The following is a 27223-nucleotide window of genomic DNA, read 5'->3' on the forward strand; positions in this document are numbered from 1 at the left end:
GCTTTGGTTGGCCCCAACGGGGTTGGTTTGAAGAAAACAAAATTTATATGCACGTTGCCTGGCGGTGTGTAGTTTACATATCTTCACGAAACATCATACCCGGTCGCTGCATTTCGGGGTTTGTCGATATGTTTTCCCAACACCACTCTTCTTCAAACCGCGATAAGGTGCACCGGAAATGGCAGCATGTTTGCTGCACCGGCGCTTCTCGCGTTTCGGAGCAAATCGAAGAATTCGGTCGAGAATTTATTGAAGAATATTTAGAAATAGAAAGCCATTTCTAGCCGGAGGAATGCATTACCGATGAATTTTTCATCATTTGCAATGCGGTACTTTGACTCTGCGGTAGAACGAAACCGTCGGGAGGATCTTCAGAATGATTTCTGGTGAACTTTAATGCGAATTTCTTTTTGGGAAACTTAGCATTTTTTAAGGTTTTAAGAATAAAGACAAAAAAAACACAAGTTGGTGAAAATTTACTTTCTTAAAGTGCAAATGTTTAAAAACAGCAGCGCAAAATCTTAGTCATTCCTTCAAAGGCTGCAAAAAATGTGTTGAATAATATAAAAAAATCAATAATCAACAATATAAAAAAATTTAAAAAAATACAAATAAAAAAGTAACAATCATGTTATTTTATATTTAAAAACTTTCTTTTTCTTCCCAGGTATGTTTTTAAAGTAACACATTTTTATCACAAACTGTAATGTGCGGTCTTGTAAAAAAACCCAATTGATTATATTTTACTCATGTGAAAAAATGGCTTCCGACGTGGGTTGCATGGTTTTGGATGTCTGGCCAATTATTCTCATTCTTTAGATATTTTGACCCGTTTTCCTTTTTTTTATTTGCTGTCACACTCGTATTAGAACCTTTTCGGTTAGCGAACAATAACTATTTTTCGTGTCATGCACCGGATCGAAACCCATCGCCATCGGGCTTCGTTCAATCTGTTGCTCGTCGAATCCCCCATCGGTCCGCCTAGAGCCTCCTTTGCATTCGTTTTACCAAACCCATCCATGGCCAATGTATGCTTGCGTATGTTCGCTGGTGCAGCTTTTGAGCTTGGGTCCACTATCGACCCGGGTTTGCAATATGCAACAATCTCGAATGGGGTTTCTCTGTTGGCCGTAAAGCTCATGAGCGTTATGAATGGAATTGCTCCGGACGTAACACACCCGGTTAGCTGATCCGCAGCAAGGGGGAACCGTGTGGTACTTTCCGTGCCAAACCGGTGAACATCCTTCCCGAAGCTGAACTCCAAAAGTTAAATCCTCCTGCACATTCTGTCGGAGTGCCAGCAAAATTGAAATATTAAAACTATTAAAACCATCGCTTCACCCGGTGGCACGAAGTGCTTCCGAACGATGGAATGATGAAGCAACAAATATAAATTACTTCTTACTTTAATTCCTCGCATTCCAACTTCAGACGACTCCACGATGGCGACGACTCCAAGATGACGAGCGCAACTCGACCAACGTCGGTTCTGGAAGTCTGCAGCAGAAGGCAGTCGGACCGGACCGGGTCGTGCAGAAGTTATCGTTTGCATTTTTACGTCCTTACGAATGCCATCCCTTACCTGGATCCCTTCCTTCTACCTTCGGGGGCGATGTGTCTGCTCCAGAATTCACCGTCAGCACGACGGAAGACGCCGTGTCGCAGTCGGATTGGACCAATTGGGGAGATGACTTTTTTATTTGCCCTTTTGAAGTCGAAGTGTGGTTGCACTTAATCGCTGCTTTAAACATTCCATTCGGTTAGTTTCTTTATCAGAGTACGAGTGTAGCAATGATTCACTCGGTTATTTTTAACCGTTTGGGAAGAACTGGGTGCAGTACGTTTTTTCTTATATATTTCATAAACGCATTGCAGCCGATAAGGAAGGGAGAAACGCATTGAGGCCATTCCAAGATAACAACGCATTTCGCGCTTTAACTTGTGACGATGTGATAACATATTGAAAAAAAAAGAAATTGTTATAGTCGATTAAGGCGGTTATGTCTAATTTCTTCTTACGCTTTGCATGAGATTTTGACAAGCTGTGTCGAAGCAGGAATTGTTATCTCACAAAAAAACCTCTAATGTTAAAGATACACAACACATTCCTGCTCGTACGCTTTCTTCAAATATTTATGACTGACTTATCAACAACTTTCTCTTTTCTCCCCAATTTCAGCTTCTTTCCCCTGCACTGAAAGACTCATCCACCAGCAGTCAAGATGAAGATGTCAAAACTCTCCAATCAGACCAACTCGCAGGACCCGCAGGCGGTAAACTCGAGAGTTTTCGTCGGCAACCTCAACACATTTCAGTGCTCCAAGACTGATGTGGAGCGGATGTTTCAACGCTACGGCCGGTTGGCAGGTGAGTTAATTTCACTCGTTCATTTTTTTTTTTTGTTTCATTGCTCCGGAAGCAGTTTCCGAAAACTCTCCCAACCATTTATTTTACGAAATCCAATGATCCGTTCAGGTTTTAAGTTCGTTTTCAAGCTCGAGAAATAACGAAACGAATTCCATAAAATGGAAGGCTTTAGGTATGACTTCGTCTCGTTGAACCATTCCGATGGGTGAAATGGCATTTTCCCGGGTCTTGCATGCCCACCGCGCCAAGCCAATCAAGGGCATCCACATCTCCAGGGAGCGAACGTGAATCGATAAAGATTTGCCTGCATTTTGGGGGGGAGCGATTTCGGACTTCTCGACAGCACGACGGGCCATTTATCGCATCAATAATTCGTGCGTTTGATGTCACACAGAATCCACTTTGTCCACCTCACCGAACGCCTTGTCGGTGTTTTTCCTCCCCCTTGCAGCTACGGCACGCTACGACGGGGGAAATAAATCGATCAAAGTTCCCGACTCAGTTCTCGGTTTCGAACCTGAACCCCAGCGAACGTGTTGGAGGTTGAGCGAGCGAGTATAAACTACAAAATGGGGTAATTGAATTTGCAATAGTCTATTAGAGAAAGTTTCCAGTGGACAAGCGGTTCGTTTTTCGCTTCCTTAGCTTTCCTTGGCCCTGAAAGGAAGGGTGTGGTGTGCACTTTCGTCTTCGGGGTCTACTTTCTACCCGCGTCGCACGTTGCATGGTCAGATTTCTTCGATGCTATTGCTGCTGCCAAACGAAGGACGAAATAAAAACCAACGAGAAATAAGAACAAATCGATGCCACTCCAGACGTCCAGACAAACCCGGGGAGGCAGCGACTCCAGACGGAAGTCTCCGGACCGCCGATTGTCCCTTCGGTGTGGATAAGAGGGTGGAAAATCGTCTTAAGAAACTTAATTGTAAGCTGCTTTCAGTAGCTCCCGATTCCGACCGTGTCAAAGTTCGTCACTCTTTAAATGTTCGAGTGTTCTGTTCTGTCCACCATTTTCAGAAGTTGCACCAGTCCCGTGTCCAGTTTCCAGCAGTATCAAACATTTTTCGCTCTCTGTTCATTTCGGGAATCGATGAAGAGGAACATTTTCTAACTGGGCATGCTGGGAAAGCGGTGGTGGAAGTGCAACGAAAACAAGTAGGAAGAAACGACGAAGTACAGAGAAAAGACTGAAAAACACGAATCAAACAAGCACCAAAGAATCAAACTACTATTAAAGTTCATTTAAAGGATAGAAAATCCATTTTCCAATCGCGCTACTAACTATTGAATTGAAAGTAGTGAAAAGTGGAGGGAAGTAAAAAGTTCCCGGGATATTTTTCACAGCGAAGCAGAAGTAAATGGATGCATTAGGTTGCAATAAAACTTGTTCGTTTGCAAGATGAGCAGCACAGATTTTGTTTTCGATTCGAACACACCCTTTTTTAACCGCAATGTGTTTAACGAGCAAATGAGAGACATTCATGCGGTATTTATCTTCATTTGGCACAACTTGAAAACTTGTTCCAAATATGTTCGACGATTGGATTCTGGGAAAAGTTTTCCAAGTTGTTTCTAACCTTTTCCCGCCTCAAATTGCAACCCTTTTGGTCTCATTATGATGTAATTTTCGAACAAGAAAAATCAAGTTTTCCCCGTAGCTTGTGCCTTTCGGAAAACTCCGTTTACGTTTCGTTTGTCGGCAAATGTTTTCGACAAGCGACAAATAACACGATTTAAAAAAAAAGGGGAAAGCAATGTACAGCTAATTCTTTACAAGAACTACCCTAATGGAGTTGAGAGTCGCAGCCGAGGTGTGGAGGGATTTCACACCTTGTCAAACTGTCATGCACAATGCAACGGAAATGGGAATGCAATTTTCCAACAGCCAAGATCGACTCCTGCAAACTCACACGACCGGTTTGCGAATCAACGACCCCATCGTCGACTTTTCCGCGTTCTCCTCCCTGAATGGTTGTAAATAAAAGTTTATTGCATGCTTTTAATTAGAAACTTTCTTAATAGTTTCTTGGCAGCCAACCGGTTTTTCCTCGGTACTGGGTGAGTTTTCCACGGCACAGACAGGGTGTTATGCGCGTTTTCGTTTCTTTTTCATTTCCAATGTTACTGGTTGTTTCACCTTTCATTTGCACCACCCAACACTGGTTTATGATAAACCCGTTTGTGGTGTTTTTCCGCGTGTGGTAAAAAATATCAAAAAAATACACACCTTGTTCGGCTTTCCGATCCCTTCAGCCATCCCTGTAAGGGGCAAAATACGCGAAAAATACGTTTCGTTGCGCGGTTGATTTGGGTTTCTTGCTTCTTCAGGAACCGGAGGGGCCCGAAAAACTTTATTCCCGGAAAGCACGATCATTACAGTTGGTCATGGCGTCGCTACGCGGCCCGGTTTGGTACACACAAAGTTTCGGGGGGCTAATTTTCATACGTTCGCGTGGTGTAACCGACTCGTGCGCGAGGTTGGGGAACAAGTTTTGCAAGTTTTATCAATTTTTAATATCACTCAACTCGTGCGCTGGTAATGGAAAGGAAGTTCCTAGGCACAACGAAGATACACACATACACACACTGTTTATGGTGTCGTTCGGTTCCGGTGTTCCGGCATCCCTCTGCCATGTTTTGCCGCGTTTTGATTGCTATTTTGCGCCTGCAATGCGACGCCAATTGCAGACAAAGAAACCGCCAAATTGGTGATCGTTAGTTTTTTCGGGCTCATCACATGGCGACGAGAGCCGGCACGATGAAAAGCCCACCGGCCGGACCGCGGCGATGGCCATTTTCTGGTGACGCGTTGCAGTGGTCCACTGATTGCGTCATTACGCCGGCGGCTGCAGCTGCACATGCACATCCGAGCGGATGGAAAATAGTCTCCCGATGCGAAGGGTAAATAAATCTCACATAACGAGATGCTGAACAAGAAGTATCTGGACGCGAGAATTATTCTCTTTGGTCGGGCCCAACTCTTACGCCACCGGGACTCTGATCTGATCCGATCGAACTTGGCCGGAAAAATAGGGCTTCGATGCGACTTCGGACAGGAGACAGATTACAATTTTTCAAACGACGCATCCAGCCCGAGGGTTTCCACAGTGAAATGGATCTGGTTTTGGGTGACCGAGTGGCACGTGAAACAATTCCCTTCTAACGAACGACTACGGTTGCGCTGGCTTAGCTCGAGATAATTCCATCCACCAGCGATGTCCGACGGGCATCCAAACCAACACTATCACCCTTCATCGTACCATCAGCAGTAGGAATGAAAGTTCTGTTTTTTTGCAAATCTTTATTCCATCGCTTCGATTGGGTTTCAACATGGAAAAGCGATTTGATGAGTTGTGAAAATGAATAGGAAATAAAAAGATTCAAAACTCTACCATTCGACGGTGCATTTCCGCCAAAGCGCCATGTCTATAGGCAAGGATTGGAAGGGCCTAAGCTCGGGGTGGATGTAAAAATACCAATTTTCCAGTGATTAACTGCACATTCATACGCACGGCCATTGAATAGTGATCGGAGTTAGAGAGGTGGGAAACGAACAGTAGGATTAAAGTGCATTGTAGTAACTGATTCAATAAACAGATATTTGTTTTATTTTTTTTAGAAAATTCAATATCTTTTCTAGGTGTAATCTTTTGAAATGAAAATACATGGAAACACAAAGGTCGTTAATGAGTGTTGTAAAAATTTGGTTGCAAATTGACCAAATTGTTACACATAGATAGATAATACGTTCAATACTAATTGTTAGATGGATAATACGTTCAATACTATTCCATTTTAATCAAAAACAACACAATACGCACAACACTGGATAGTTTTTCATTAACTCAAGCCAGGTTTTCCTTGTTGAAAAGTTTTTCATGTCATAATTACTAGGAAACTCGAAAAAAACTCGAACTCTACAAAAACCTAAAACAAATTTTTGATGGATAGTTACGGGATGGTTTTATTGTCAAATCTCGGAAGCTTTAGGATTGAGAAAAAACATTCTCCGTTTTCTATTACGTCGAGTAGGAGTCGTCAAAATCGAACCGAAATGATAGAGATACGAATTCCAGAACGTCCAGATAATCCTTTCCCTATTTTCCGCTGCCCATGCATGCGTGAATTATTCACTCGATGAAATTGGGATTTTTACTTCTTTGTTTTCCCACTGCCTCGACGAGTGTGCGAGCTTTGATTCGAATCGATACCTGCACCATCCACAATCATATCGGCTGGAACAGTCGCACTGTTGGAAAATGCTCCCGGGCACGGACTGGACAGCTCGTTTCTCTTTTTCTCCCCTCTTCAAATCCCCCGTTGGCATGAACCACGCCGCTGACAATGGTTGCAACTCTTTTTCTAGGATCGCTAAAAAATGTATCACATTTTACCGCGTGCCACTGGGAGTGCATTTTCCAACCTAAAAAGTAAAAACAAAGAGCAGCAGGTGGTGGAATTCTTGTTCACACAAAACTTTTACATTCACCGAAACACCTCGGAAAAGTGCGTTACACGGATGATTTCCACGGCTCAATTTCAGCCGTCTAGCAACGGTTAGCCCATTGTGAGCTGAACAATTTAAAATCATCAATATCGTTGCGTGAAACAGGGCATAAAACTGGTCCTATGCTGAAATTGTTTCGTGCCTGTCTTGGGGATTTGTTTTCACAATTTTTCTGGCACAATCGGGTAAAAATGGATAGCGTCTGTTGGGTGAAAACTCATCTGTCTCATTTTTGTATGTTGGTTTTTACCTCTTCTCGCATTTCATCGATCAATTTTTTAACATTAACATAATCTTCATCAATGTTCGGTAGTTTAATTTGTGTACTTTTTTTCACCCTTCATTCACAGGAATTTCCATGCATAAAGGATACGCATTTGTGCAGTTTACAAATCCTTTTGATGCTCGGAACGCATGTCACGGTGAGGATGGTCGAACGGTGCTCAGCCAAACGTTAGGTAAGTAATATTATTCGAGAAGTAAATCAAATATAAAAGGGCTCCATGAAAAATCTATTATTTTTATCAAAATAATATACAGGTCTAAGACCCAAGGAGTTTTATAAAAAATCATATATAGCATGAAATCCTCGAGCATTAAACGACCATGTTTCAATGTGAAGCATACCATCAAGCACATCCCTTACTTCCATGCCGATAAATAATTAACTTTTAATAACATATCGTATGGTGCAGCAGATAGTTCACAGATTACTTCGCTTAAACAAGCTTAACATGAATTCAATTGTACGCACCACGCAAAAAGGAAAAGAAAATTATGCCTTAATTTCCATAACCCAGCACCGGCAAGCCTTCGTGAGCGTGTCCGACCCGGGGTGGCAAAATTGGACCAACTAAAAATGGATACATCATGTCATGATTGTTGCCCCTTACCCAGCTCACATTGTCCCCCGAGCCGGCACACAAAAACCCGAGGCCCGAGCGCCCATCATCAATCATGGGTGGAAAATGATAAAAACTACGGCAACGGCGGAAAAGAGGAAAAAAACTTTCGCTGTCATGTCATACATAAATTATTTTCTTCTCCATCACAAACTGGGTAGCAAGTAAGCACCGTACCGGGCCCGGGGTGGAAATACATGCATTTCCCGACCGACCGACCGACCGACCGGTTGGTAAAAGTGCGTGCCAATACTCCACGCTATGCCGATGCTCTTTTGCCCGGTTTAGTTTTCCCCGGCACGATGGAGGAACTTTTAACCGTTCGCTTGGACTAACCCTTTTTCGCCCCTCCCCCCTTCACCCCATTTGTGAAGGCGGGTGGATTCGTAACGGAACAAACTGAGGCCGGGCACCGTTTTGTTCGGAAACATAGGCATAGCAATTCTAATGCCACAATGTAGCTACGCTAACTATCGGGAAATCCGTGCTCCAGTTCCTGCTCATTTGTTTCTTTTAAAATATGACGTGCTTTATGATACGCTACAAACATTTTCAGCACGAATAAATTAATCATTCGGGTTCAGGAATTCGAATGGAGAACCGTGACCTCATGTAACATTCTATTTAGTCCTAAGCCTTACATTATTATGGTGTTATTTTCTTGCTTCGAGATCGAAATATTTCCAACGAAATCTAAACGTAAATTAGTGTGAAATCTTTTGATTTATTTCTTTCTTTATTTATTTATTTACTTATCTATATAAGAAAGAATGGTCTGGCCCTATTCTTTCCGTTATGAAAGCTATTTTTGTCATAATTGTACAACTGTAGTAATTTAATAGGAGACCCTACTCTTTTCGTCCACCAGATAAAGGTGCACATTATAAAAAAGAAGAGATTTGTAACAAGAGCACTTTTCAATGGCAAGACGCTTTGATCTAGCTTGCCCACCAACGTCACCGACATGGTAATCTAATTTTCTCGGCTAATTAATTTTAAGCCATTGCTAGTGGCATGATGCGGCACATAAAATTTTTAACGTCACATAATTACTATAATACGATTAACAGCCACGACGAAAAAGAACACGCAGCGTTGCTTCGGTTTGTCTAATCTCGCACGGCAACAGCTGTTTTTCGCTGCTTAACGTAATTCCGTTTTTATCCGCATTCCTTGTGTGACACGAGAAAAACAGAGCGTGAATATAAAACTGTATCACGGGATCTAGGAATAATTTGGTTTAACAAAAAAGGCCCCCTCCCCTAACTACTACATTATGCCGTAAAGTAGAGGGAATGTTCGTTGGTAGCTGGCAAAACTTGCACGAAGTGAAAAAGAAATCGGGAACACGAAGTTTAAGATTGTAGGAAAACGAATCTTAAAGGCGAACTTTAAGCCGGTGGTGATTATGATACCACGCCACATTTCCGAGCCGTATCGATCAAACTTAACAAACATGTGTCCCACGTGTCACCTACTTTCACAACGGTGCAACAGCCGTGGTGGAACCGTGCCATAAGAAACTGCAACGGAAAAGCAATGCTGTCACTCTCCGTGCCAGGCCTTTCCACTTCCAAATTGACAGGTTGATTCCAACGCACTCCCAACACACAAAACGGATGAAATTATTAAGCAATTAAACCGGTCCGCCCGCAAGGTGGGAAGGTGAAGGTACCGGCACACCAACCACACACGTACGTGAGAGTGTGTTTTTATCCACACCGAAAAGGTGACATGGCTGGGATGGAAATGTTCTAATTTTAAAGTGTCTCGAGCAGGTCGATTAACAGCTGCCGAGAGTGATTGGCCGGATCGGGTGGGATCGTTTATCCGGAGGACGCGAAAAGTGAGTTTTCCCCCGAAAGCCAGTAGAACGGTGGTGGAGTAATGCTCCACTCCACGAGTAATAAAGTTGAGCAACCTGTACGCATGATTGGCAGGTGGGAAAAGTCAAACATTTGCGGGGAAGAAGCGATGATGAGTCAAGTGGGTTATTATGTTTTACTCTGGCTCGCCTCGATTGGATTGTTTGTTATATTTATTAATGCATAGAGTAGATATTTTAAAACAAGTTTAAATATTCAAGGAATGCTTTAATATTCTTTGTTTCATTGGTAAAAACTATCAACCATTTTTTTAAATCAAATGTTTACTATTGCATGCCCTTCTAGGTTGTTATTTTCTTATCAAGATCGTATCTATTCACATACAAAGCTCAAGCACGTGGCCTTATGTCACGATATTTGAGTCACACCAAAGTCACAGACACAGCTAAAGCCAAATAAAATTAACTTTTAATGTTATTTAAAGAACCACAGACGATCTTTTTCTGGCATTTCCGTCCATCCAGCAACAATGGAACGATGAAAATAAATCTTAACGAAGCAGGGAATCACAAAGCTGACGAAACATCTTCACCTTAAAGTGATCATCACTGTCTCGGTTTTTTATTTTGATCTTTAAGTTTTCCTCTTCCCAGCGTCCTGCTCGACACCGGCGACATTAATAAACTGTCCACCTTGGCGGTGGCCGCCGCAAACACTTGCGGTGTCCGTCCGGACGCGTCGATAAAAATAGTTGTTACGATCGTACGAAAATTTATTTTTCATGTATCGTGCCATGTTGCGACCAGCAGCGGTAGGAAAATTGGTGGTCACTCTGGGACGGCCGTGCCGCGTGGTGAGCATTCTTTCCAAGAATTCCCAGAATTAAGGCATCGATGACGCGTAGCCACTTACGCTCAGCGAAAGAAATAAACTCGCCACTCAAAACGCTGGCGAGAGACGATGGCGTCATGATGCCATACACTCACACACACGCGCGAGCGCGCGCCCGGTCGGATTCCCGGTTGTGGTTCATTGTTTGCGAAATGACGCCAGAATGACAATTGAACTAATTATAATTAGCCGAAACCGCGCTTGTTAGTGAACTATCTCCGTCACCGCCAACCCATACAAGGTCCGCCTTCCGCTGTCACTATCCGTCCCCGCCATTGAGGGACGAGTTCATAACTTTACCCACCAAATGCCAAACGGCGAACGGGTGGCCCTGGGTTGGGCGAAAAGGGAGGCCCAACACTAAAATTAACTTCCCAAAAATGTCGCACGTCTGGTCGTCTAGCATTTCAGCATTTGAAGTTGCCCTCATTAACATTCCTACAGCGAGCCCTTTTTTGTGACCCTGTTTGTTTGTTTTCTTTTTCTGTCACTGACAACTGTTTTTCACTACCATTTTTCATGTTTTTATTTTTTTCTTCCCCCACAGATGTGAACATGGTGGCAGAACCCAAACCACACCAAACTGGCCGGAAGCGACAGAACAAATCTAAAACCGGAAATGATTGGTATGTAGGACTGGCAGGGCAGCTAAATTATGTTTAAACTATGTTAATTCAGTTTTATACTGTAATTGAATAGTTGCTACTTAGAAATTTAACCCTTTGCGCTCGAAAGCGTTTTCGCCCGCGCGAACCAGCAACTCGAGGCGAAATCGACCAAATTTGCTAAACGTGTTACACGTGCGCGCATTAACTGTTTTACTCAAAATAACGTAGAAAAATGTTCCAGTTTGGTAGTTTATTTATTAATTCATCCTTTATAACACAATTCAATATATTTTATGCTTTGTAATTTGTCTTGGTATGATATTCAATAAAACAATCGCCGAGATGCATTCGTGGTTTATCCGGACATGTAGTACAGTAATAAGTAGTTTCTCGCCTACCTCCAGGCTTGGTGCGGTTTGAGCAAACCTTGCAGTCTCTTTTTGGCCCTTTAAGAATTACATGCAGCTTCCCATTCAGTCGTATTTCATCGTCATGCGTTGCACACGCTTGTACTCGTTGCTGGCGATATGATCCTCTCAATTGTGTAATAATTGTTTTTACGAATTGCAAGTGGCTTAGTGGCTTTTTCCCTCTTTTGGTTGTTTCTTGTTTATACAAAATGTATGAATTTACCAGAGAAATTTCCATCCCCCAAAAAAAAAGCTTACGCCACCATTTGAGCGATTTTCTCATAAAACAATAGGTTGATGCGTACTGATCCGCTCGGTCAACACCACCCATATATTTTATATAGTCCAATACAATATTAGGTTTCTTGACCATCACATCCACGCCACCACGTCTAATTCTTTTCACCGTCGTCATTCCTGTGTTACCTTTCGTTGTCAAACAAGTGACAACTCTCTTATCTTTCCACCCCAAAACTAGGGTGTTTCCGCGTCGATAAGCGATCGTACGATTTGTCGAAAAAGATGGCTTTTTTATTTCTTTGGGCAATTCTTTCCTGTTCGTTAAAATTGTACCGGTAAGACTGCATTTCAATTTGGCTAGTTCTTGAGCTAATATGAAGCTTGTATAGTATCGATCCGTGTACATATGGTGCCCCTGAGCACTTGGAATTTTATCTAACAACATTTGGTACAGATGTATTGGTATTCTTGATGAAACTGGTAAATCGGGTCTGACCAAACGGTCTGTGGTGAGTGATCCATAATATGGCAAAATGCAGCAAACGTAGCCAGTCTTAGAGTCAGCTAGAGTATAAACTCTAATGCCCCACTTTGTGGGTTTTTTTGGATTGTACGTGATGAACGAAATTCTACCCTTGAACTTTACGGTTGATTCGTCGACACATATATGCTCGCCTGGGGTAAAATAATCCAAAAATTTTGAGTTGATATACTCCAAAAAGCAGTTTACTCGCTGCAGTCGTGTTCGTGGATTGGTAGTGTGGGTTGGAATAGTTTCCAGATGAAGCATCCAAAATATTTGAGAAAATCTGTCTCTGGTAAAGGTTTCCGAATAGAATGGAATTTTGCTTATGATATTTTGTGACCAATATTCTTGTAAATTTGCCAAAGGCATTGTCCCCATATTGATAACCACAGCAAGAAATGCCCAGAACTCTTCGTTGGTAACATCATGCCAATTACGCCATATGGATGTTGACGATAGCGTCTTTCCTTCTAATTTTCGTTTGGCGTAACTGTTCGTTTCACGAACAATTTTCTCCACTAGGTCATTTGTGAAAAACAGTTTGAAAAAATCGATTGGTTGTTGTACATCAGAAACTACTTGTGTAACTGCAGGGTTCACACCAGCTACAAATTGCTCGTTTGGTGATACTTGAACGTAGTCTCCACAAAGTACCCAGGTTGAACCGGTTGTGCCATCGGTAGCTGTAATTTCTCTTACTCTTTCAACATCACTTTCAGAATCGGTGTCACTTTCTATGATTCTAACTTTTCGACTTCTAACACATCTTGTTTTATCGCTGTCTTCCTCACTAAATTCGTTCGTTTCACGGCATAAGCCACCAGCAATTTGTGTAAGTTCATTATCTAAACTGTTAAATTCGAATTCGTCCGAGCTGGAGCTAAGCTGATCTTTTTCCATTTTGAGATATAAATTGTATTTTGTTGCTCTAAAGCTGTACAGAATGCTACTCAAATATTTAAAAACAGCAATTGCTTAACGTAAACAATGACAAAAAGTGACATATGTCCACTTTTAACGTTGAAGCGCATGGATCAAGAACTGCAAATTGAGTAAGACTTGATCGGCACATCAGCTTCAAACCGGCTTGGCGCCGTAGCAGCGCCGCTCGAGTTGGTGCTATGCTACTGCTGGGCGCCGTATCGGCGCCGTTCGAGTGGAAAGGGTTAACATTGTTTCTATTATTGTTTAAAAAATGTTCGTATGAACTTTTTTTTCAACATTTTAGTTAAAAAAATTATCTTTGATCATCTCTCCGTTTGTTTAAATCATCTAATAATCTCTCCATTACTCCTTCTCTCTATTTTCAGGGATTATTACTACGACAGGTAAGTGCTACGGCATCCTGTATTCATTTTTTCTCCCAAACCAGTACTAACAACCCGGTGGAAAACCAGCTGCTCAAGACTTCATCATCCATCCCGGGCGATAATCACTTTCACTTGCCATCGTCGGCTTTCCCTCCGCCATTTTTCCACACATGATTTAACTAATTGGCCACTTTTATGGTGCGTAACGTGCATGCTGCGACCGGTGGAGCATGCCATTTCCAGCAGCTGTGGCGTGCAAGATTGCGGAAGATTTTCTCCACCCTTCGCTCCCATTATCTTGTCCTGGAAAATAGCGTCACAAGAACGCCACCTCGAGGAGGGTGAGGGGCAGTGGATAATATTTTTTTCCACCAACATAATTCTACCAGTTTCCGCTCGTTGTCGTAGCGTTTAATCGCGACGACAGGAAACACTAAAACGCGCCGGCAGCGGGCAACCGGAAAATCATTAACGCCGTTTTTTCATTCACCTCCTCCACCATGAGATTTGTGAGTGGGAGATTTCGTTTTAACCGCGCGAAGGAGGGAAAGCGTTTGAAAGCGTTTATAAAAATGAGTTATACACATAAAATAACGATGCATGCGAGTGGGTTAGGAGGGGGCCGAAAGGCTGCTGGAAAACGATGTCGTTAAAAGTTTTCCTCCAAGCTTCTTCACCTTTAGTACATTCCTCGTTTCTCTGCATTCGAATTAGCCAAGCTGGTAAGGAACAGTATTTTCATGTTCCAAATGCGATGCAACAAACTTTACCACCCCTCAGCATCCTCCACAATCTGGTTTCCTTGTTCGTTCACTTGCTGATCCTATTTTCCCCACAACTAACACTATTCACTTTGAAAGGGAGAGGAAACAAAAGGCGATGAATTTTGAACAGCAATCCTTTTCCTCTGGGAAAAAATACTACGAACAACCGGGAAATGTGGTGCAAACTATCAAGCCATTTTTGACCGAAAAGAAAAAAGCCAAAATTTTCTACCCAAATTGGGAAAAACGAACCTCGCCACTATTTTCCCTTAGCTGCGGTTCATATGGAAATATGAGCCAGTTAGTTGTCCACACAAGGGGTGTATATTTATATTTTTTTACCACCTTGTTTTCGCTTAAATGAGGCTGCGGAGGATCTACACCCGCTCCTTCCATTCGAGGGCGATTTTGGACAACCTTTCCGACTTTGCCCCCTGTTTTTTTTTCGTCCCAACTGTGGAGATCACTTTCCCCGACCGGATGACGCGGTTTTCGGTTCCAAGAGCGGTAACGAGCGACCTCAAAGTCGGGGGTCGGGGCAGCAATTTCGGGCGGACGGGGAAAGGCTAAAATGAAAGTTTAATCTTTTTATTACACGCCGGTCGTTTTACTCGCCCATTCATATTCATCGCCGTCGGAGAAGGATTCCCGTACGAAAACGGGTTTGACTCGAAAAGAAAAAAGGGAATGGGAAAAATCAGATCCCATGTCTGCCAGAGTGTTTCACGGGTTTTTCTTTTTCGTCCCCTCCGTCCGGCAAACCGACTTTCGCTGCAACCCGAAGTGGTGTGCATCGTAGCCAATTTCACGAAAGCATCAACCCGCAACCCCGAGAGCCACTTTGTGCGGGACAACCACATTGTTTACCATCCGTAAATCGTGCAACCAAGTCCGCGCTCAGGATCTCGACTGCAGCTGGTTTTTCGGACCGCATCCTTTTACTGCGGGCTTGCGACCGAAGTTAATCTTTTGTGGTCATTAAAGCTTAAGCAAGTTTTTATTCACTTTCCCGGGGAGTCAGGGTGAGGAAGAGAGAGAGAGAGGGTTGAGACTCATGGCAAATCGGTTACGGACATGTTTACGGTTGCTATGAACTTTGGCCGGCAGGACGGTGTAATAGGGCCTGGCCACGCCATGCTTCTACCCGGCCATGCAATTTCATAAGTTTTGATGAACTTTCCAATTACATTAGGGTAATTATCTGCTCTTGTCCACAATGCGAGCGGTGGGCAATAATTTGAAGGAAAAAAATCTCAAAGGTTTTACGAAATGCAGAGTTTTTTTAAAATAAAAATAGCTCTACAGTTTCTTTTCCAGAAAATTAAAGATTATTATTTTAATCAACGAGAATTGATTTCGATGAACTGAAGCCGATTATTTAAATAGCTTCTTGTTGAAAATGTATCAGGATGGCGAAAGTGGTATTATCTTTACCAAAGAATAGCTAAAGATAAAAGTTGCTAACAATAAACATAAGAAATAAATTACCACACGGTTAAACGCTCGCAAGTTCTAAGCAATGAGCAATTTCACTTAAATCTGATCGTATCAAATGGACATTACACGTGCGCTTGTTAACTTTCTATGAGCATTAATTTACCTTTACCGATTAACTGCCCACCCGTTCTATTACCCTTTGGAGGGAAAAAGATACATCAAACGGTAAAACTAGGCAATACATTACTATTAATTGCTATCAATTTCATTACGACGTGATGTATGGTCGCTATCAAACCTTTCCGTGTCACTCAAATGACTTCTATCGGTTTGCTACCGGGTTGGCGGCCATTTCCACCCGATTGGCCGTAAACATTTCTCTTCCAAATCCACCCCCCAACGAACGCCGCGTAACGTCGTTCGCAATCCATTACCAACGAGTGTGCTTCTTAGAAAAGAAAAAAAGAACAAGGAAATAAACAAAATGGACAAAGTTTATTTATTTTCTTTTCCTCGACGAGGCCGATCCGGCCCCTTCTGCTCAGGCGGAAGTGAAAGTTGAAGGTTAAGTAAATCTACAAACAAATTACACGTTCGTGTTTCACCATCGCATCCCCCAGCTGCGTCGCAAGGGGGGGAAAATTCGAATCAAAAATCGAAAAGATAAACAATCAATTATTAATGAAACAAAAGCGAGAATGCTTCCACCCACGGAACAATGCTTTGTTGCGTGGCGAATCGATCGACTTCTACGACTGAATACAAAGCAGGACGAGAAAATCGAAAATGTGGAAAGGAAAACTTTTCCGGGACTGGCCTTCGTATATCGCTTTGGTATAGAGTTTTTCCAACCAACGAAGTTGCATGTTGTTACGTCTTCGAATTGTCTTTCTTTCGAGCGGCATCAAAATCCATCTCACGCCGATGATGGCCAATTCCACAAGCAACAAGCGTGTTCCGTGGTTGCTTCATCTTTTATTTTGTTTTTCTTGTCCCATTTCCAAACCCGAGATTGAGAAGATCGATTCATTCTCCGGCCCTCCCTTCTAAATGAAAATCCACCGGGCGCCTCCAAGCAAGGCAAGGTCCGCTTGCGAACGATGGCGATAGATTTCCCCAACGATAAGCCCCGTTTGTTCATAAATAAGTGAAATAACCCAATAAATCTTCTAATGTAATCTTTTAATAATGTTGATTTTAAAATTTATGAGCCTTTGCTCAACCCCTCGACCTTGCGGAGGGGAGGGTGGGATGTTTTTTCTTCGCTTCCGGTTTCGGTTTCGTTTTGTTGAGGCTGAAGGTCGGTGTCAACGTGCACCCGAATCTGAGCCGTTGAAAGGCGGTTTTTTGAAGGCGTACGTTTGCGGATGAATTTTTCATTAACCTCGCACAGAAAGAAATTACATCGAAGAAGTTGAATCAAAGTGCAAAAGAGGTCGGTTCTGGGAAAACTGTTAGGGAAAAGAGATCAGTACAATCCAAGGACCAATAAAAGCAGCAATCAGTATGGAAGATAAGATCGAGATTTGGTAAATTATTGAATCCGCTATGATATTTATCAACAGCTTGGACGAGCAAGAGATAGTTTAAGATAAGTAAATTCCAAATAAAAATACTGCAATGATTTGCAAGAATTACATTATTCCGCAGGCAGTAGGTAAATTTGATATTAAATATCTTGCAAATCAGTTCTTAATCAGTTGCTGACTTTGCTAAAAATGTATCTTTCTTCTTATTTTTTTTACCTACTCTTCCAAAAGGATAGAGGATTCTTTAGAGGGAAAGGTAGCAGTTGAGAATTCGGCTATTTAACTTGATCCAAAAACTCAATACCAACACATCGTCATTCACCTTCGGAACCATCTTCCTTCCCCTTGGCTGTCGTGATGTTTCACTTTTATCGCTCTTTCAAGACGTCACGCATGACTGTCCACACTTTGCCGCAAGGTCCCATAATTTCCCTAAGCCCAAGAAAATGGGTTTCCTTCGTCTTCTGTTTACCGGTTTATTTATGTTTTTTTCTTCTCTCTAATCCACTTTCATGCCCCGTCACTGTTTTCATTGAATGCCATGCCATTCACTTTCTAGCCTCGAAGGTGGTTCGATTCGTCTCCCTTTTGCTTCGCAGACAGATCACCTTTCCATAAAAAATTCCTTCCCATCCAACGTATCTTTTCCCCCCAGGGGCCTAAAGACACCGTAACGCTTTCCTCCTTGGACGCGTGTCCTTTCGTGACAAGGAATCGTTTCTGCTATTTTTCAATCTATTAACCACCACCACCAGTACCGGCACTAACGTCTGCAGGCGCTTCCTTCGTTCTCCTGCTGTGCATTAATACTCTCTATTCCTGCCGGGAAGGGGAGGAAAATGGAAATCCATCCAACCACCACCTACACACCGACTCACCCGAGCGCCCGTTTATCGAGCTATCATAATCAATTAATATCCAGTTTGTCTTGCTTTGAGTACACTTTCACTCCCGTTGGAACATCGACCCACATTTGAGCGGGGGGGGGGGGGGGGGGGGGGGGGAAAGGTCATTGAGGAGGATTTCCATCATATGGTGGATCGATTCCTTGAAGAATAGACCAAGACCCTGTACCCTGCGGTGGGACGAAAGTCTTTGGCTTATCCGACCTCTTATTTGTTTTCCCCCCTCCGTTTGCGTCATTTCGCCTCCGCAGTACGGGCTCATATCACGCCATGAGTTGGCACGTTTGCGTCACCCTGTGGTGTATTAACTTTTCGACTCACTTTATCGACCCCCCCGAAAGCCATCATCCCCTGCTTTCCGGAGCGAAGAGCCCCGGAACGGGCGTTGCACGAAGATCGTGATCCGGAACCATTCCGCTTCGACGCGCCCCTGCTGTGAAGAAGAAAAATTAGCCTTTCCTTCACGCTTTCCTGGGAAACTCACGGGCAGGAGGGGTAGCAGGAATACTCGTATATCGACATTAACCCCGACCTTCAAACCGTAGCGAAGACGGCCGAAGACGATGATACGCACGAAAGTAATCCAACAGCTTCTTCTAATTGCCAGTGCTAAATTATTTGATCAATAGCATATCAATTTGCAAGATAAGTTCCGAAGGCCTTAGGAAAACGACGTTCTCGACAAACAATGCCAATGGAGCGAAGGACTGAATGATTGATGACTACTGCCATGGGACTCGTTTTCCATACGATGTTGAACAGTAACAAAAGAGGAGGAGAGGCTGCGAGAAAAAGAAAGATTCTCGAAAAGCATGGAAAAGGTACCTAAAGAGGATTATATTTATCAAATCAACAAAATACAGGGATCAGTTTAGATCAAAACACTGACAAACGCTCACCTTAACGTAGAGAATTGGTTTGAGAAGGATACAATTTTATTTTAAAAGAATTGGAATCCCATACAAAAGTTATGTAAATATATATGGGCTATACACATACTTTATTTGATTTTGAATAATAAAAGCAGTACAAAATCATAGGCATATTAGACATGTTATCTAATTTGGCGATCCCTGTCCCGTATGAAGAGTATCGAGCTTCATAAGACACTGTTTTAACACAACCGAAACATATGAGGTCGTTGTTAACTCTTTTAGATATTATTCAGGCTCGTAGATCACCTTCAAGTGCGGCTACGGAACATCATTGTCGTTGATTTCAGTGAATAGTTGGCACGTGGAAAATTGCTCCAATGAACACCTTTTTTGTCGAGGTGGTTTCCTTTTTGATAATATCGTCCGTTCAAATGGCTGTAAGGAAGATAAATTCAGTGAGACGCTATTACAATGTTTGAGCATATTTAGCATAACTGTACCTGTTATAACATTTGTTGAACCACCATGCTCCCTGGTATGCTATTGCACAATTTTCCATCCCTTCAGTTGGGTTATTATCTTGATCCTTTGTGGAGAACTTCATTCCATTGTGGTGCGTCAATGAGTCACCAAAAGCTCCCGAATACTTTCCTACAGTCAGCTTATACTTTTCCTCCTCACTACCAATTTTGAATTCGTCGTACAACGCGTAAGTCGAGTTTCCTTCGAAATCTTCTAACAACACCAACAGCTCGTGCCGCCCCGATTTCGTCATGACATGAAGATTCTCCAAACCGAGCCAGTGCTCTCCATTGACGTCACCGAATCCATTTTTGTAACTTTCCCAATTCCGGTAAAAGTCCACCGATCCATCGATCCGTCGTTGGAAGACGGTCCAGCCACCGCCTAGATTGTACTTGTTTTCGAAGTTGCAAAGTACCATGAAAGGCTTTTCAGTGCTGCCGTGAGGACGAATGTAAAAAGTGCCACTAGAGGATGATTTTATTTCATCACATGATGTTGGAACCAACCGCGTGTTTGGCTGATCCAAAGCATTGGAAATTTTATTTAACTGCAAGGAAGTTTCATTTGAATGTGTTGGAATACGAACGTTCCATACCTTTTGTGTTTTTGGCAGCACTGTTTTCTTTGGCTGTCAATATGACAGGAAATAAAAAGTCCCTCGCACTCTTGCTGCTGGACTACGAAACGAGTAGCACGTGTTTTTGGTTTTCTTACTAAAATCCCAACAGGTTATGGGCCCAGGCCGTGAAGTTATAGAAAACCAATAGTATTGTCGCGTTTTGTGAGTTAAACAATTGACCGCGAACCTTCTCTTTTTGTTAGTAAAATTGTGTGTGACAATGGGTCAAGACAGTATCAATTTCGACAAATTGAACGGTCGATCGAACTTTTCGACCTGGGAGAAGAAGATGCTATCGTTTCTGCGCACGCGAGATCTCTACAAGTGTGTACAGCCAGCGCCGAACACCGAGAAGGATGAGGACAAACTGTCGCGGGCAGTAGGATGGATCTTCCTGGCATGCGAAGATCATGTCACTCACCACTTCGGGAAGGACGATTCACCTCTTCAAATATGGGAGCTGCTGCGTAAGACGTACGCTGAATCGGGCCAGGGTCTGCATCTGCAGGCGGTTATGACGCTGTCGCACACGTATCGTACGGAGTGCGATACAAACGATGAATACATCGGACGGATGATGGAGGCGTGGCGCCGTTGCACCGAAGTAGGCATTGTTTTCGAGGACAACATTGTGGCGCTATTTATGGTGGGAAACTTGGGTCCCGACTATGAAGCGTTTCGCCAAAGCTTGATCGGGAGTGGACAGAAAATCACTGTAGAGAGAGTGAAATCCGGTTTGCTGGAGTTGACTCCCATTGATCGGCAGAATCCGAGTACGGCGTTTTACTCTGGAACATCCGGTAAAGAAGCAGCAAAGAAACCCTTTGGAATGAGTGGCCCAAAGAAGGTAAAGTGCTTCGGGTGCGGCAAAGTGGGACATTACCGAAACAAATGCCCGAAACTCGTGTCAGGTTCGAGGAATCGAGAAGCAGCAGATTCGGCTGATGCAAGATGTGCGTCAGCGTTTCCAGTTTCACCAAAAAGGTACCAGTACACAAATGATTGGTACCTGGATAGCGGAGCATCTTGCCACATGACAGCGCGGCGGGAAATTCTTTGTGATTTCCATAGAGCTAACGTGCAAGGTGTGATGGTTGCAGACAACAGAAAGCTTGACGTTGTTGGTGTTGGTACGGTGTGCCTATCTATCGATGGTCGTGAGATAACCCTGAAAGATGTTTTGTATGTGCCCAAACTTAAAGCTAATCTGATATCTCTCGATGCAGTTTCCCGATCTAATCATCGTATTGAATTGGAGGATGGCGTTTGTCGTATTTTTAGCAAACCAGAAGGAACGCTTGTAATAGAAGCCAAGTCGTCGGGTGGAACGTATAAGGTCGACGCCAGCGATGTAAGGTGTGCGCTTGCAGTGAACGCAGAATCTGGTGAATGGCATCGCAGAATGGGACATTTGAGTTTTGGAGGACTCAAAAGGATCCAGAAAGCTGATGAGAACTTCAATTTCACCGATACACGTGAGTCGATTAATAACTGTGAAAGCTGTGCTGAAGGTAAACAAGCAAGGAGCGGATTCCGGAAGAAACAAGCAACCTTAATCAAGTCGCGACACATCCTGGAGTTGGTTCACGCCGATCTATGTGGGCCTATGAGTGCATCATTGGGAGGTGCCAAGTATTTTGCCGTGTTCGTGGACGATTTTTCAAGGAAAGTGTTTGTTTCCTTTCTAGCTGAAAAATCAGCGTTAGTCTCAGCGTTTCGAGACTTCGTGACGAAGATGGAAAATCAGACTGGTATAAGGGTTAAACGTCTGCGTTCGGACAATGGTAGGGAATTAGTAAATTCGGAAATGGATAAATTTTGCAAAGGAAAAGGCATTTTACATGAAACGACAGTTCCCTACACGCCCCAACAAAATGGAGTGTCCGAAAGGATGAACCGAACCCTGATTGAGAGAGCCCGATGTATGCTGCAAGACTCAAAGGTGGACAAGAGGCTTTGGGCCGAGGCTGTTAACCATGCCGCTCATCTTGTAAATCGATCAGTTAACCGGTCGCTGGGCAACCGCATTCCTGAAGAAATATGGACAGGCAGTAAGCCAGATTTGTCTTCGTTAAGGACGTTTGGAGAGCAGGCCATGGTTAGTATTCCCAATGTGATGCGCAAAAAGTGGGACCCGAAGTCAGTAGAGATGCAGTTCGTGGGATATTCGGACAAGGTTTTTCGTTTCTATTGGCCCAAGACGAAGCGAGTGTACACCAGTCGAGATGCGACATCCTTTCCACAAAGACCATCGAAAAACGGATCTTTGTTTATAGTCGATAACGATGACGACGGCGAACGTGTAACTAATTCAGTTGGGGCGTCTGATCGAAAGGTAAAAGAAAATAAGGCAGATACAGCCGTTAAAAACGAAGATCAGAAGGACATCGATACTTCCCAAGAAGCGGATTATGAAGACGCTGAAAATGACATCCATGACGATTCCGAGGAGAGCGCAACGGAAGAACTACCCACTTTGAGGCGATCGCAGCGAACAATTCGCCCGGTCATACGCGACGATTACGTTTCATACTTCACCAGAGATTGTAATCCAGAGGACCCGAAAGATCGAAATGACGCGTTGAGTACACATGACGCGAAACTCTGGGAAAGGGCAATGAGTGAGGAGTTATCTTCGTTCCAGAAGAATCAGACCTGGACATTAGTGGATCTTCCTGAAGGGCGCAAAGCCATTAAAACGAAATGGGTATTTAAAAGGAAGCGCGCAGAAGATGGCAGTGTAGTCAGACATAAAGCACGCCTAGTTGCCAAAGGATGCAGTCAACAGTACGGCGTTGATTATGCTGAAACCTTTTCCCCAGTAGTTCGTTATGGCTCGCTACGTCTATTAATTGCAATGGCTGCCCAGAAGGGCATGAATATTGACCAAATGGACGCAGTTACAGCGTACCTACAAGGAAAAATAGACGAGGAAATATATGTAATGCAGCCCGAAGGTTTTGAAGATGGCACTGGCAGAGTTTGCAAGCTGAATAAGGCCATGTATGGTCTCAAACAAAGTGGACGTTGCTGGAACAGTTGCCTAGATAAAGCTTTAATCTCATTCGACCTCAAAAGATCAGCTGAAGATCCTTGCGTCTATTACAATAGCAACAGCAGCTTGATAGTAGCAATATATGTCGATGACATATTGATTTTTTGGTCCGATGCGAAGGTACGTGATAAGCTTAAGGCCAAACTATCTAAAAATTTCTTTATGAAAGATCTTGGTCGAGCCCGAACTTGTGTAGGTATGACCATCACATATGATGATGATACGATCAGCATAGATCAAACCACATATGCAAAGGAGATTATTCAGCGCTTCAATATGCAAAATTGTAAACCAGTCTGTTCGCCCTGCGATATTTCACATCAGTTAGCTGCAGCCACTGAAGAACCTAATGATGACGTGCCTTATCGTGAAGCTGTGGGAGCCCTACTTTATCTGGTACAAGGGACTAGACCCGATTTGGCCTTCGCCGTGAGTAACGTTAGCAGATACAACGACCGGCACGATCATACACATTGGACAGCTGTCAAAAGAATCTTGAGATACCTCAAGGGCACCGTCGATTACAAAATCTGCTATCGTCGTGGATCGGGCGAAAACCTTAGCGGTTACGTCGACGCAGATTGGGCTAGCGAACGAGACACCTGCAGATCGCATTCCGGCTATGTCTTCAAGTTGGCAGAAGGAGCTGTGTCGTGGTCGTGTAAACGGCAGACATCCGTCGCAGTTTCCAGCACTGAAGCAGAATACGTTGCCATGGCCCACGCAACGAAAGAGGCGATTTGGTTACTCCGTTTTGTTAATCAGTTCGAGGAGCAAAAGATGATTAAAATGTATTGCGATAATCAAAGCGCTATGATAATGGCTAGTAGAGAAGCTTACAGTCCTAGAGCTAAGCATATTGACGTCAGCTACCATTTTATTCGAGAATTTGTCAGTAAAGGCCTGGTACATCTCGAATACATCCCATCCGCGAATAACATTGCCGATGGATTGACCAACGGAGTGAACGGCATAAGAATAAAATTTTGCGTTGAAGGCTTCGGGATATGTGCTTCCAAATAAATGTTGACATGGTATGGTCCGAGTTGGGGTGTTGGAATACGAACGTTCCATACCTTTTGTGTTTTTGGCAGCACTGTTTTCTTTGGCTGTCAATATGACAGGAAATAAAAAGTCCCTCGCACTCTTGCTGCTGGACTACGAAACGAGTAGCACGTGTTTTTGGTTTTCTTACTAAAATCCCAACAGAATGTAACATTACGATCTGAGACTGGATGGATTCAATGTTATTCTGAAGTTGTACCAACCGACTTGGAGATTCGTTTTTCTTGCTCTTTGATCACGTGCTCCATGCGATGCTTGATCTCTTCCAATTGCTTCCCGTGATACTCGAGGGAAAGCTTCAAATCATCCAATATTTCCTTCCGAAAATCGATCATAGCGTGAATAACCGCTTCCATCACGGTTGGCGCGTCACCATCAGCCATCACCTGCTCGTTTAATGTCATTGTTATGTTCAACACTAGGCACAGATACACACTTGTGATCTTCATTGTAAAGTATTGACTTCTCGTAGCACAAATCACTTTGCGAAGGTCTCGGTTTGAGTACTGGCGATATACTGGCAGCATAATCCTGTTACAGGGTGCCATTCAAAACAGAACGATATAATCACGAACTTTTTACCCAAAGAAACTCGTTGCTATCTACGAACTAGTCAATGCCTAATTCAATGATTCATACGGTTCGTTGGTGTCGAAAGTTGTTAACAATAACATACATGACTCACGACTCCTACCCACACAACACATATGCATGTAAATCAAATATCAACTTGAAATAATCGTACTTCTATGCAATATGATTGAATCGTAAATGATGCTAAAATAATGCTTATACGTACAAAAGTGGAGGCGCTAACCGTACATTATTCAAAATGTATACAGTCTGACAAGAAAGTATCCGTACAGTCACCAATTTCAACTTCAAGCCTAGTTATCTCAGCGACTACGTGACCTAGGACAATTATTTAAACGACATATCGTAGATAAACTTCTATTCTATCCAATGAGGTCTTAACATTTCGAGAAAGTTACTTGTAGTTCACTTTGTTCTATAGAAACCCAAAAAAAGGCTCAAAATCGATGACAAAAAAGTATCCGTACACCCACCTTTCTTGAAGAAAAACACCGGTTTGGTGAGGTTCTAGTTGGCAAAATATCAACCTAGTCATTATTTTGAGTTATCAAGTGTCTAATAGTATGGCGGCAACAATTTTATATCCTCATTTAACGTGAAATGGCCGGTGAAACTAGGCAAACAGCTGCAACCGATAGAGAACTATCTTTTTCATGTGATGTAAAGGGAACCTAACTTGGCAAGTTTATGAACCCTGTGAAAAATCTCATGCTAAGTCTCAGGAACTTATAATTTGTCAAATTAACCAGGATGCAACTAGACTAAACCCTGCAAACAGACATCTTTCGTGGTTACTCAATCGCTATGGAAGGGTGATTGCTCGAAAAGCTATGAAGTCCTCCATACTTAGAGTTCTCAAACATGACGAACGAAGTGTCTAGATCATCAATCATATGATATGGATTACAACTCTTAAGAAGGTTTTTTGGAAATAACAATTACATTGCATAATTGTACGTTGCAAACTTTTCGTTTCTTAGGAAAGAATAAGGAAGACTGGGGATTAGAAAATCGCTGTATTTTGATGCCATTGGCGTGTAGGCTCAGTGTTTTATACACTATATATAGACTTAATACAGACAAAATTAAGCAATTTTGGCCAAAAACGAATAACAATAGACACCAGACGTCGAACTCAACCATCAGTACGAGCAACGTTGTTCCAACGATAAAACACAGTAGTTGAGATTATGTGTTATGGTGTTCCAAGGCCATAAATCGAACTGGAAATATTGAATTAACTATGAATCATCTGTGGGACATAGTCTACTTCGCCCATTTTGTCACTTGGACAAGCCATGCCTAGGATAAACTTTAAATGTTCAATAATATGGTCTCTGAGTAAAATAACGATCTCTAGAATAGGCCATGTATTGTCTAAGAGTGACCACTTTATGAGACCGTACAAGTGTTAACGATACTCCCAAAGTCTCCGGAATCGATCTCTATACAACATTTGTCGAAAGATACCTAGATTTACCATCAACGGGACATTATGTTGATCTTAGTAGACATCTTTAGAACTATTATGGAATCGGGTCAAATTTCCAGCATCTTTCGATAAGAAAACTGGTAGAAATGACACCTTGGCACTTGTAGGCTATTATTGAGGCACGTGGCATTGATTGCACCATATTGGCACACAATGTACGGATGGCATATCATCAATACTCATCATGTACGGATACTTTTTTGTCATCGATTTTGAGCCTTTTTTTGGGTTTCTATAGAACAAAGTGACCTACAAGTAACTTTCTCGAAATGTTAAGACCTCATTGGATAGAATAGAAGTTTATCTACGATATGTCGTTTAAATAATTGTCCTAGGTCACGTAGTCGCTGAGATAACTAGACTTGAAGTTGAAATTGGTGACTGTACGAATACTTTCTTGATAGACTGTATGTTTAGTCGTATATTTTCTAAGTCGGCATCATATACGACTTACGATATACATCAGCCGGACATTGCTCGTTTATCTATACGTATGCATAAAGAAAATCGTATTACATTCTTAATCGGCATCATATGGAACAAAGAATATACATTGCTCGTACATTGTCTATGCTTACTGCGATTCCGATTCGAAAAATACTAATATGTGATTCAATTTCTTCAACTTAATACGACTTCGTGTTGTGTGGGTAATCATAGATGGTAAACAACAAATCACAAAAAATTAACAAAAACTGCACCAATACAAAGAAGCATTTGCGTTTCATAGTACCACCACTATGTTTCCATCAGTTCCGTCCTTACCCGCGCTGCCG

General features: G+C 42.7%; 1 protein-coding gene across 1 annotated transcript in view; it reads left to right on the top strand.

Annotated features, from left to right (window-relative positions):
* The first annotated feature begins 2222 nt into the window (after positions 1-2222).
* The window catches only part of LOC131281247 (uncharacterized), a 58456-nt gene continuing 33455 nt past the window's right edge, over positions 2223-27223 (top strand). The window contains exons 1-4 of the mRNA XM_058310520.1: positions 2223-2367; positions 7225-7332; positions 11041-11119; positions 13588-13605. Coding sequence (XP_058166503.1) covers positions 2223-2367; positions 7225-7332; positions 11041-11119; positions 13588-13605 — 350 coding nt within the window. The remainder of the gene's footprint in view (positions 2368-7224; positions 7333-11040; positions 11120-13587; positions 13606-27223) is intronic.

This window comes from Anopheles ziemanni, chromosome 2, assembly GCF_943734765.1.
Source record: "Anopheles ziemanni chromosome 2, idAnoZiCoDA_A2_x.2, whole genome shotgun sequence".
In the NCBI taxonomy this organism is placed as follows: Eukaryota; Metazoa; Arthropoda; class Insecta; order Diptera; family Culicidae; genus Anopheles; species Anopheles ziemanni.